Source organism: Anoplopoma fimbria, chromosome 3, assembly GCF_027596085.1.
Source record: "Anoplopoma fimbria isolate UVic2021 breed Golden Eagle Sablefish chromosome 3, Afim_UVic_2022, whole genome shotgun sequence".
Lineage (NCBI taxonomy): Eukaryota > Metazoa > Chordata > Actinopteri > Perciformes > Anoplopomatidae > Anoplopoma > Anoplopoma fimbria.
The window spans coordinates 8,633,391-8,645,227 of NC_072451.1; the positions used below are offsets into that span (position 1 = coordinate 8,633,391).

The 11,837-nt window shown below is 41.6% G+C and overlaps 1 protein-coding gene across 4 annotated transcripts in view; it reads right to left on the bottom strand.

The window, feature by feature from the left end:
* Nucleotides 1-9,090, bottom strand: part of asph (aspartate beta-hydroxylase) — a 29,803-nt gene extending 20,713 nt beyond the window's left edge. Inside the window, exons 1-4 of one of the 4 annotated variants that reach the window (XM_054596204.1) lie at nt 8,923-9,090; nt 2,698-2,856; nt 1,196-1,240; nt 59-127 (exon numbers count right to left, since the gene is read on the bottom strand). In XM_054596204.1, the coding sequence (XP_054452179.1) occupies nt 59-127; nt 1,196-1,240; nt 2,698-2,856; nt 8,923-8,965 (316 nt within the window). In that variant the 5' untranslated portion in view covers nt 8,966-9,090. The remainder of the gene's footprint in view (nt 1-58; nt 128-1,195; nt 1,241-2,697; nt 2,857-8,922) is intronic. The other 3 variants (XM_054596203.1, XM_054596205.1, XM_054596206.1) reach the window with 3 other exon arrangements.
* Between the last annotated feature and the right edge of the window lie 2,747 nt (nt 9,091-11,837).

The window sequence follows — 11,837 nt, forward strand, 5'->3', positions numbered from 1 at the left end:
TGTTTACATTTATGCAAGCCACTGATATTAGTTGTAAATTAGAGATGAATCAACTTGCCTAGCAGAACTTTAGCATCCTCGACATCAAAATCACCATCGCCATCTGTATCGTATGCCACCAGTTTACCTACAGCAGTAACAAACACACATGTAGACTTACTGTTTGCTGTCACAGGAACTACAAAGACACGTAGATTACTGGACATTTACATGCACCATTCAACACAGACAGACACTTTAAGACATGCACCAAGCTTGTGGAAGACTGGACACTTGTTATCGTCTGTCTCTCATCAGTGTTTCCAACTGGTAGTATGAGCAAAAAGGATCCTTCAATAAACAAATGAAGTGTGGCCTCTTTTTTTTTTTTTTTTTTTTTTTTTTTTTAAATGGGCTGACTGGGAAAAGGTCACAATCAGCTGAAAGCTTGGTGAATCCCTTTAAATGTTAGGGGAATAAGGGATACAGTGAGACAAACTGTGGGTAAAAACAAGATGTGTCAACAATCAGGGCATTTTAGCTAGAATGTATATTACTAAAAAAAATTGTTTTAGGGACATTAATAAACACTTGGAGGAGCTTACCCCATAGAAAGCTTGTTAGGAAGTGTTCTAGGTTTAGGATAAGGTTGTATCAAAAGGTGCTAAGTTAGTGTGTGCCAGCTACAGAGTAACTGAACCAAAGAGGACAGGACAGGATGGACATGAGGTTAGAGCCCTGGATCGAATCCAGCTGACACCACTGAGAAAAGGCTTGTTCCAAATCAAGGCAGTGCATTATTCACACGTTCCAGCTGAACAAGGAACACGACTTCCATCAATCTAACGCGAGGAGGCCATGTTTGACATGACTTGTGCTAAAATATATATCATTGATTTCTTTAAATATCTTCATACTTTACTCTACCTCTAAAATTAAAAAGAAGACCATTTAAGACAACATTGACTAAGTGTTCTACAGTAATATTTTCAAATTGTGTGACTATTTGCATATGGCTTTTTAAGACGTTCATCCGGAGAGATGACTGACTGCCTTTTTTTAAATTTTTATTTTATTTATTTTTTTGATTCAGGGCTCTGAGAAGAGTGCATCAGGAAGAAATGAAAATATCTTGAGAGGACAACAAGAAGGGCACAAGACTACAACCATGAATGTAAATACAAGGTGGGAGAGAAAGAAGCCTTGGGATTTTTACCTTGCAAGGCCTCAGACAGGTTAATTTGTAAGCCCTTAGCCTTGTCTGCATGCAAACACAAAACATACATATTGGAACAATAACTTGATTAAGAAAAAAGACAGGAGATTCATAATTCACACAAATAATTGAGTACTATACAGACAAGAATGTTTAACGCGAGTCATTAAGGGTGCAGATTAGTGGCAGACATTAATCTTTGATCAGCATTAACAGACATGCATCTACCAGTACAGATCAGTGAGAGGGATACTTTGTTAACGGGTGGTTGTAGTATGAATTATGGTCCACATGCTACGGTCCAATGAGAACCATGTTTGAGTTATTTGGGCGAGTTAAATATATGTTGGTCACAAAAATGGTACTGTAACAAATGGAACGACCCCAAAAAGCTCAACAGTAAAGTTCCAGAAGTGAAAATCCCGTTCATATTCTGAATCGAGGATTTGGGATTTTTAAGCCATAATGTCGTACCATCCAAGGAGGACTAACCACGAGCTATGAGACTGTGAAACAATGGTATATGCTTCTGTAGACACAAGACCATATGATATCATCCTTGTTTTAAGAAAAAACATGTTTTATAGAGCTCGCTGGTACCATGGAAATGTTAATCACCAATGAAAAGGCTTGTAAAGGGAAGGTGCTGCTCCACAGCCTGCTCCGGGATTTCAAATCTGACTGACATAAGATAAGATAAGATAATCCTTTATTAGTCCCGCAGCGGGGAAATTTACAGGATGGCAGCATGGCAGCTCATTTTGAAAATTTCTCCTATATTTCTTAAACAGTTCACCAAAATGTGTTTCTGAAAATTGCCACGCAGTTGCCGATTCAGTCTTCATTTTCTGATTGGCTGTTAGCTTCATAGTTTTTCTGGGTTTCCAGAGGCAGTGAGGGTTATGTGAAGAGTAGCTGCTTCACTCAAAATCATTATGTACATGGTCCTGTAGCTTTGCCTCTTTTCCGCCCCGGATCAAATGTTTTATGGTCCTTATTCATCCCGGACCGATTGGCTGAGTTCCATGCATACAAGTCTTTAGACAAGTGTTTTCTCAAATGTCATGGAGTGAATGAATGGGACATTCGCACGTGTACAGATTGTAAAGCCCTCTGAGGCTAATTTGTAATTTTGGGCGATACGAAATAAAATGAATTGAACATTCAATTCCTACCTAATTTTTTTCCCCACTATCGTATCCACATCGTATCCACTATTTTCATAAGCAGAGCGATTGAAGTAGATTCATGTCAGGTTGGTAATGACTGCTGATGTCATGTTAGTGCTCTGACCATTGTTAATATCATGTTTATTTAAAAGTTGAAGATGACAGGTGCATGTGTTGGTAGACAGATGATATACAAGCATGTGAAGTAAAATGTTAAACTAGCTGCTACCACACATTTTCAGTAAGGTGCATGGGGTGAAAGAGACTACAGAAAGGAAGAACACTTTTAGATACTCTTTAATTTAAATGTAATTGTGAACATCAAGTACTCACCAAGGACTCCCTGATAGTCGACCAGGTCGAAGTAGACCACGGCTACAGATGTCCAGACACCCAGCAGGGCCAGAACAATGAACCAGGTGAAGAAGCTGCCGCTGGACCCAGAGTCGGCCTTCTTACCATTCTTATTGCCTGATTGGGCTTTAGTGCCATCTGTAACATAAAGATAGTATTTGATGTCAGACTCATTAGTTCACACTTAACATTTTTGTAGGGAGGCATCGTTTTTACACTTTAATAAAATAACATTCAAGTAAGGATGTAAAGTCTATGAAACAATGAACAGCAAAAAAAGCTTAGCAAAACATCCCCCCCCCCCCCCCACACACACACACACGTTGCGTGCGTATGTACTTTGCATAACCAGAAATAGAGTCAGTGGTTGGTCTTTTAGAAGCTGACAGACAATGTTATGTTACAGTCTCATCACATACCTTAGTAAAAGGAACAAAGTAATACCTGGTATCCCGCCCACACACATTTGAGTCTAGGGCTATTCTCCAGCAAATAAATTCTTAGACGATTAACACTCATAAGATTGTGTCTGCTTAAGGATATGAAGAGTCGAACCAAAGCACCATTCAAATCTTGTATTTACCAGAGATGTGTTTATAAGTTTTGGGAAATAAGACATTCAGCATGAAAAAGAAAAGCTGAATAAATTACATCCCTAAACATTCAGTAATGGATGTTCGCTCCGCCCTAGGAAACCAATAATTACATCTGAATATACCTAATACACATCTCTGTCTTAACAGTTCCACTGGACAGCTTTAATGGAGCAGTTGTCATTTAGACAAACCAAGTTAGCCACCAGATGTAGAGTCATTACAGTGAGTGTCGTCAGTAGGGCTGAGCAAATGAGAAAACAGAGCTGGAAAAGTCCACCATTAAGGAGACATCCAACACTGCTACGTTGAAGTTTTAATGTGTTAATGTTGATACGGCACCTTTTCTCACCCTAATTCTCAAGATTCGTCCTCAACTCCAAAACGGCACTCCAAGAAAGGAGCCAATTTTAGTGCCATTTGGACAGATCTGAACTAACTACAAGTGAACATTAAGAAACTCTGAAACATGAATCTGGGCATTCGTTTAGGAATAATGCGTCATCTGCAGTATCTGCACTAATCCCTCAGAATGGCTCTGGGGGAAATGAGCTGGGGTGTTGGAAATGCCATTGGTGTCGACATCCCACAATGCACGATGTGAGAAAATCGAGGCTGAAGGAGAATGAACAGGTGCTGAAGTCCGTTGCATGGTGCTAGGTCAAACTCAGACACGTACTCAAAGAGCATAGCTTGCAGTAGCAAAGTATATCAAACTATACAGTCTAACAAACTGCTGAATCGTTACAAAATCCATCAGGATGAAAAACTGAATACCCTGACATCAAAGTTTGGAGTAGCAGACTTCTAGTTCAAAATCCACTGAAGACCCTTACTGCTGCAACCAACCGACCAGCCAGGCCCCCCTGAGTGACCTCTACACTCCTCCTTTGTCCTTGTCAGCGCTCGTCAGTAACCTTTGACGCTTTCCTCACCTTGCATTTCCCCAGCTATCACCGTGGGGATCGCCGTGATGACGGCAGATGTGGCGGACTGGACCACGGTCCCCGAATCACCCATCCTTCAACCGACTGCCTGAGAAAATGGTGTCTCTCTGCCTTCTGATCTCACCTCCTCTGTCTCTCTTTCCGTCCCTCCCTTATTTTTCTATTGACTGGCTTTCTTTTCTCTGCGCCCGATATGGCTCTGGAGGTCAGAGACAGATATTTTTAGTGCTGTTAAACCAGCTGGCCCTGACACACAGAGAGAGGGAACAACAGGCTGAACGAGCACTCCCAGCGTTGAAGCCCTGCCTCTTTCCTCAGCCTAATCTGGAAGATTTCACTACATTTTCTTAGAAGAAAAAGAAACATTGCTACCATCTGTGTGGCCAACACAGGGCACATAAACAGGAGTTGGTCTTCAATTTGCATTTACTGTAATTAACCCTTTGAATCCGTTTTGTTTACGGAATCTGGAATGCACAACGTTTCAGTCCACTCTACTGCTGTATTAAATTTCATTTCATAAAAGTCAAAGGCCTATCCAGAATGGACAGTTTCACTAGAGCCATTTTCTTTGAGTGGCACAGAAGCATAAAAAAAATAGAAATACATGAATACAATGAAACTGCACTTTGGCAGCAACCAACATATGGCTGCACAATTATGGCAAAAATGATAATCACATTTATTTTGATGGATATTGAGGTTGCGATAATTCATTATAAAACATCATGAATATGCATTGATTTTGGGGACAAAAATCATCGTACGGCACTTTCTCGTACAAATAACTAGAGTATGCTCTCACTTCTGTTCTGTGCTACTCCTAATGTACAAATCTAGAAATCCCTAGTTTCAATCAGTCAGGAAGCGATTTGTCTTTGCAATTGTTACTATAGCTACCCCAGAGCAGAGACGGCTACTGAAGAAGTACCTGTTTCATGTCATATCTGACAGCAAGAAATTCAGGTATACACAGCAGAGTCATTGTTACATACATAACTAGATAAACCTGAAGTGCATAATTATGGCTTGTTCTCAAGGATGCCTAACAAGCCCACTGCCTTAATAATGACCAACTACACACGTCTTGTGTAAAATCCCCATTGTGTTTGAATTAAAGTTACCTTACAAACCAACACTGAAACAGACTTGTATGGACACACCTCACACAAAAACTAGCACTAAGGAAAAGTCAGCCAACAACGTCACACACTTCAAAAGAAAACCATTTCGCAGCATCATAAAAACCATGCACAATACCGCTCTGTTCTTCCATAGAATCCATTCTCGTTGGACCACAGCAGCTAGCTCACACACTCACACTAACACACACAAACGAATAGAAACTCTGTTCTGTGGCACTCAGGACACATTGTTCCGTCAGAGTAGCTCCTCCAAGTCTTATGTAAGGGCTGCTGTACACCGCCTCCAAACTTAACGTCTCTGCCCTCTGGCTTTTAACAGGTATGCATATTAAGGTGAGGACACATGCAGGTTTGAATGACACTCACATTTGCCTCGCTTTGACAATGTGGACCCTGACCCAACGTTGAAAACAGCTGTTTTGGAGTACTGAGGAACAGGAGGGCTTTTTTTTTTTTTTTTGAGAACATCCCCACACACGTGGATGATTGACATCCACCTCGAGCCAACTACACCCCCTCCTGACCCAACGTTGAAAACAGCTGTTTTGGAGTAGTGAGGAACAGGAGGTTATTTTTTTACACGTGGATGATTGACATCCACCTCGTGCAACACTTTACTGACAGTAGATATCATATCCGATGCATGGCTGTGTTGTACAACATCCCCAGAAATCCACAAGTATTAGCTAGAGCTGCGAGTCAAGATAATAAGATTATATCACTGGCTCACTGCCAACAAGCTTTGGTAGACTACTATAATTGTGATAATCATGTGCCGATACTGATATTTTATTATACCGTTACATGGCAAACGGTTCTACTGGTTCTGATTGGCTGGTAGGCATCATCCAATATAAAGACACATCAAACAAAGCACGATTCCCAATGTCCACAGGCTAGATCTGAGTGTTCTCTTTGAGGATTGGATTGAAGTAAAGAAAAGGAACCTGGATGAGACAACATATTGTGCTGGGATGCTAAATGCGGCACTAGGTTTTTTTTTTCGGTTTTCGATGGTCCAGATGACCAGAAGAAATTATCATAGTGCCACCAATTTTAAATTTGTGTTAATTTTTAAATATAAATATCAATCTCAAACCTTTCTATCATTATGTACATCAAATTTAAATCTTGCAACACATTGTTTAAATGAGTATTTAAAAATATAGGTTAAATATCTGCAATCCTAGGACGGATCATAAAGCCGTCGGTTCGGTCTGTATAGGAGACAGGGCAGAGAGGGCAGCTGGGAACTCTTTTTTAGACAAAGCTTGATAACATCAAGCCCAGTATGTCACATTGTCCCAGAAGCTTAACACCAAAAATCACAATGATCAGTCCCCTCCCTACAAGTTTTTTTAGAGGCTACTATTCTCCTTTCCAACTTGTGCCATTTGGTTTGATTCAACAGCAGACAGAATGATGCAGCACCAAGCCAAAATATGGTGAGTTTTCTATCTAAAGGATTTAGATAAGAACACGCTCTGCACATGCAAAGAACACAGCACAGCATCACACTTCAGTCCCAGAAGAAGGAGCACGGTTTTTACCCTTCCAGCTGTGCATACTTCATCAACTCCCAGCCATTTGGAGAAGGGGAGGGGGGCTGAAATAATGCATGATTTAGGAAAGAGAAAAGAATGCATGACAAAGAGAGAAGTAAATGGGTGAAAAAAATACTTGACTTAAGTGCAAATATATCAACGATAAATTCCCTGAATCCATATGTATTCTCACATATCCATCATGCATTCAACCATAAGATCAGCACATCTTGAAATAGTTCAGACAGGGTTCTCTTTTAACTGGTAAGTTGATGTTCTGGCATACAATTCACTGTTTTAACATTAGGCTGGACTACGAGTGCCAAAAGCAATATTAAGCTTAAGTAGCATTTATTTCCTTCACAAAAATAGACTCAAAACATCTAGGCTAGAGGTCTTTCATCAATTATTTTATTATTATTCTAATTTAGGGAACGAGTTTGTTCTCCCGTCATAAATGGAATCCTTGTGTGCCGTAATAATCGTGGCTATAGGCTGTTTAACCATACAGCATGCATAGGGGCTGTGGTGGGCGGGGTTAGGAAAAAGACAAAAAAAACATTTTGTTCCCTGGACAAAATGTTTTTTTTAACCCCAACACTGCTCTTTGATCCGCTAGTATGAACAGTGTGAACTCTGGAAATCCAGCTCGATCAGTTGAAAAGCAAGAAAAAATAAAAAGTGCGTATTTTGAAGTTGCATCACATTTTTTTTTTGGTTTGCCAACATCGTCAGCTTTCATTCATCGGGAAAAATGTCGCGTAGCGCTGCAAGTCAGTGCCAACACATGGAGCATGACGTGTATACAAGCCATAATAATTATTAAAAATATATTTAAAGTTGTTTTTAATAGTTTCTTCTGGTGACTCCACTTTATTCCATGTAGTTTTAGTTGTGGTGTCGGGCCACCATGCCACTCTACAGGGGGACCGGAGCCCCGTGCCGTCGGTAGAGGACAGAGTGTACTCAAAGCTGTGTCGGATGGGCCCTGTTTAACCACACACCGTTGTCGTCTACGTTATAAATACACGGACAACGTGCGTTGTTTGTCTCATTAACGAGAGAGTTACGTCACTTTACTTGAATGGAGCCCCGCGCAAGGCCCCTCTTTAATTGCCACTACGGGGGAAAGCAGCGCTATAGATCGTTCCCGTATGGGGTCCCCGGCTCTAGACCCCCCCACGAGCCACGTATAACCCCACCCACGGGCTCTTATGTTGACACGTGAGCATTTGGGAGATTGAGTGAGTTGGCTAAAATGGGGGCGGGGTGCCTGGCGCCTCGGGGTGCCTGCATAACCTCCTCGCACTGCTGGCACAACGCGTCCCTACCGAGGAAACGGAGGGCAGGCAGGCAGGCCTACGTTTGTGACCGTGTTACGGGAGAGGGGGGGAAGACATAAACCCGCACGAGACAGCTTAAGTTGTGTGCGAGCCGGCGTTTCACTGTGATGCGCGAGTTTGAATCGAAATGGCCAACCAGCCCCAGATACACGGCTGTGTGTGCATACAAGCATCGCTACTGCACCAATGCGAGCTCCTGTCGCGTCTGGTTCATATAGAATGATATAAAGGCAAGCTAAATATACATATACATATACATATATACGGCTACCCGCAGTAACGCTGGTATTGTTTCGACGCTGGAAGCTCTGCGCGTTAAAGAAAGGGATGTAATGTAGGCAACGTCACGGCGTACCCGAGATAACGCATTAAAGAGGAGCACGGCTGTGCTTACATGAACAGGGCTACATGCTCCACTAACCCTGCGCTAGTAGCGTACGCTTAAACCAATGCACGGGCACTGTGTGGCTAACACGTCGACAAACTTCTTCTTAAGCTACATTAAGATAGCTAGCTAGCTAGCTAGCCAGCCAGGACTGGGGCCTGAATGAAATAACAGCCGTACACCCGATTAACTTTGAAAGGCCTTCCAGTGAAAGCTGCAACGCACGGAAACAAAAGCATCCACGCACCTTTGGGTTTGACGTGCACTTTAGTGTTTTTCTTTGAAGCCATGGCGAGTGTCTGGCTGCTGGAGCTCTGAGGTTAGACTGGAGGAGAAGCTGGAGTCCGTACTTGCAGCACTGAAAAGAAATCAAATGTACTTCTCCTGCTTCATAATACCCAGGACCGCCTCATCCACCTTGGGACCGACAGCTTTCTAAACCAATGGCAGACTCGCTACACATAAGTGGGCGTATTGTAGGACCAATTGTCTCGGAGAGGCGTCGCGTCACGCGGCCCTGTGAGCGGCCTTATCTCCGCCCCGCCCCCCCGCTCTTCTGGAACGTGGCAAGATGGTAGCTCCCCCAGCTTTCATTTTTTTCCTCTCCTCTCCACACCAATCTTTAATTTTTAAATCTCAGACATATCAACACAGAACCATTTCACAACAACAGCATGTAGATTTATGGCCTTCTTATTTTGACATAATTAATTACAGTCAAATCATTAAAGTAGCAATTAAATGCACTTAATTTAGTGTGGGCCTATACGCCTGGTTTCAATAAGGCTTTCTTCTGTGATATTTTAATGACACTAAATACATATGCATAAAACACAAATCTGCAATTGATTTATATTCACAGTTTGCCTGTCAATACAGAATGAACAATGACATAGGGATCCGTTAGAATTGCACCACAACAGTGTTTTTAACTATTATTGCGGGCGAGGGACTTTGAATGAATGCCCCCCATCCCCCCATCCTCACGCTTGATAGGAATCTCTGAAACTGTAGCATTGTTTGCTGGCTTAACAAATACTTGAGTGTAAACACATCACACCCTTGCCTTAATTTACTTAACTTAGCTAGTATTTCTAGAATATCTGGTCTTCTGGACACATGAGCGAACACCAACTTGTCTGCTAGTCAGTGATTGTTCAATTGTTTCATTTATTTCTCATTTATATAGCACTTTAAAAGCAAACAGAATTAGCAAGTGCTTCACAAAGATATATATATATATATATATATATATATATATATATATATATATAAAAGCTTACTCATACCAGCATTGAGACATATATGTGCATGGAAATAATAACCAATAACCATTAAAAGCAAGAGAATAACAGGGGGTCTTAAGGGTCATCTTAAAAGCATCAGCAGACTGAGCCTGTCTAACTGGGCTCAGTCTGGCTATGCTCTGTTCAGTGAGGAAAATGACTGGGACAGGGCTTTTTCTATAGTGGCTGCTCGGCTCTGGGAAAGCCAGCAGCCGCTATAGAAAAAGCCCTGTCCCAGTCATTTTCCTCACTGAACAGAGCATAGCCAAGAGGCCATGGCGCATGCATCTGGGGAGCCAGTGTTAGGAATGCGAACGATAGAGGTTATGTGGTCTCATTTTTTGGACCTTTTGAATAAGCTGTATATTGTAAATGTTAGCCTGAGAAAGGCCTAGGTAGAGGGAGTTATAGTAGATTGTGTTAATGTATTTGTAAAATAACTTTCAGGCATCTTTTAACTCAAACAGACGATAGAGAGAATATGTGGATGACTTGCTGACCAACCATCAACACCAACAGCTTAATTTAGCACAGGCCCGAGACCAACATCAATGTGTTTCATAAACATGAATTGTAAATTTGTTGGCACCTTTACAACATTCACAACTAGCTGTAGGACTAAACAAACACACGCCCTCCAACAGGCTGACCATTTGGTTATCTTAAATTTGGTCAGCTCAACACAATAGCCCCAGTGTGTGTGTGTATGTGGGAGGGTGTGTTTATGTGGGAGGGTGTTTGATGTGCTCACATAATGTATGTATGGTTGAGTGATTGTAGAGAGCTTAGAATTGACCTCAACACTGTGTGGTGAGTGATTGTAGATGTGGGGAGTGATCTAATCGCTTGAATGGAATGGAATTAGCATGATGTTATGGTATGTGGGGGTTGTGAGCAGTAAACTGTAATGTTAAAAACTCCTCCTGGCTCCCTGTAGAGGTTGAATTGGGGCATGATTATATCAATCACTTATGTTTAAATACAATCAATCTGCATTTGCTTATATTTCTGGAGTGGATGGGGAGAAAACATTATGCCAACTGTGGAGAGATTCTTTGGCGACATTTTCTTCCACTGGATGATGTTCTTTTACCACAGTGAAACACAGAGGTCATTGTGGATGCCCAGGCAATCAAACATGCTCTCCTTTAATAACAGAGAGGGTTTGCATCACAGCTCAAGCTTATGTCAGCATGGCCTTTATTTTTATTTTTATAACTGTGTGCTAACTTATCATTATTTACATTATCTATCATTCTGCCAATCATTTTCTCCTCATCAAATATTTCATTGGTATTTAACATTTCAGAAATGCTGGATACACAGCTGGGTACATAGCATGTATGGGCTCTTGCAAAGGGCAGCAGACAAATAGAGACTTACAAAGATCCTATGATAATATTGTGTTATAACACAAAGAGACTAAAGAGACCACAGACATAGCGCACACACTCCTACTGTTAGCAGGTTAGAAACCCGATGTGTTGTGAGCAGCACAGGCCTTTCACCTTGTGGGCTCACTATCTGCTTGGTAATGGATAGGAGTTAGGTGCAGTATCTGTAGGGCAAAGGGCAGTGTGAGACCTTTTGAGACAAATTGTAGCCATAAAAAGCATCTGGTGTGCTGGACAAGTCTTTATGGTCCCATTAAGACTGTTAAAGTATCTCATTTGGGGGCATAGTTGAGCTGAATGGCCCTCTCCTGTCTGATTCGCAGCGGCGTGTCAATGGGCTAATTAATAACAATTTCATTTGAGGGCCCTGCAGACTATTAAAAAATACAGGAAATGTGTCAACCTCTTCAATTTTGCTCTGGATTTTCCTTCCTGACAAAAGAATTAAGGTAAAAAGAAAAGACAGCAGCAAAGGGAAGCAT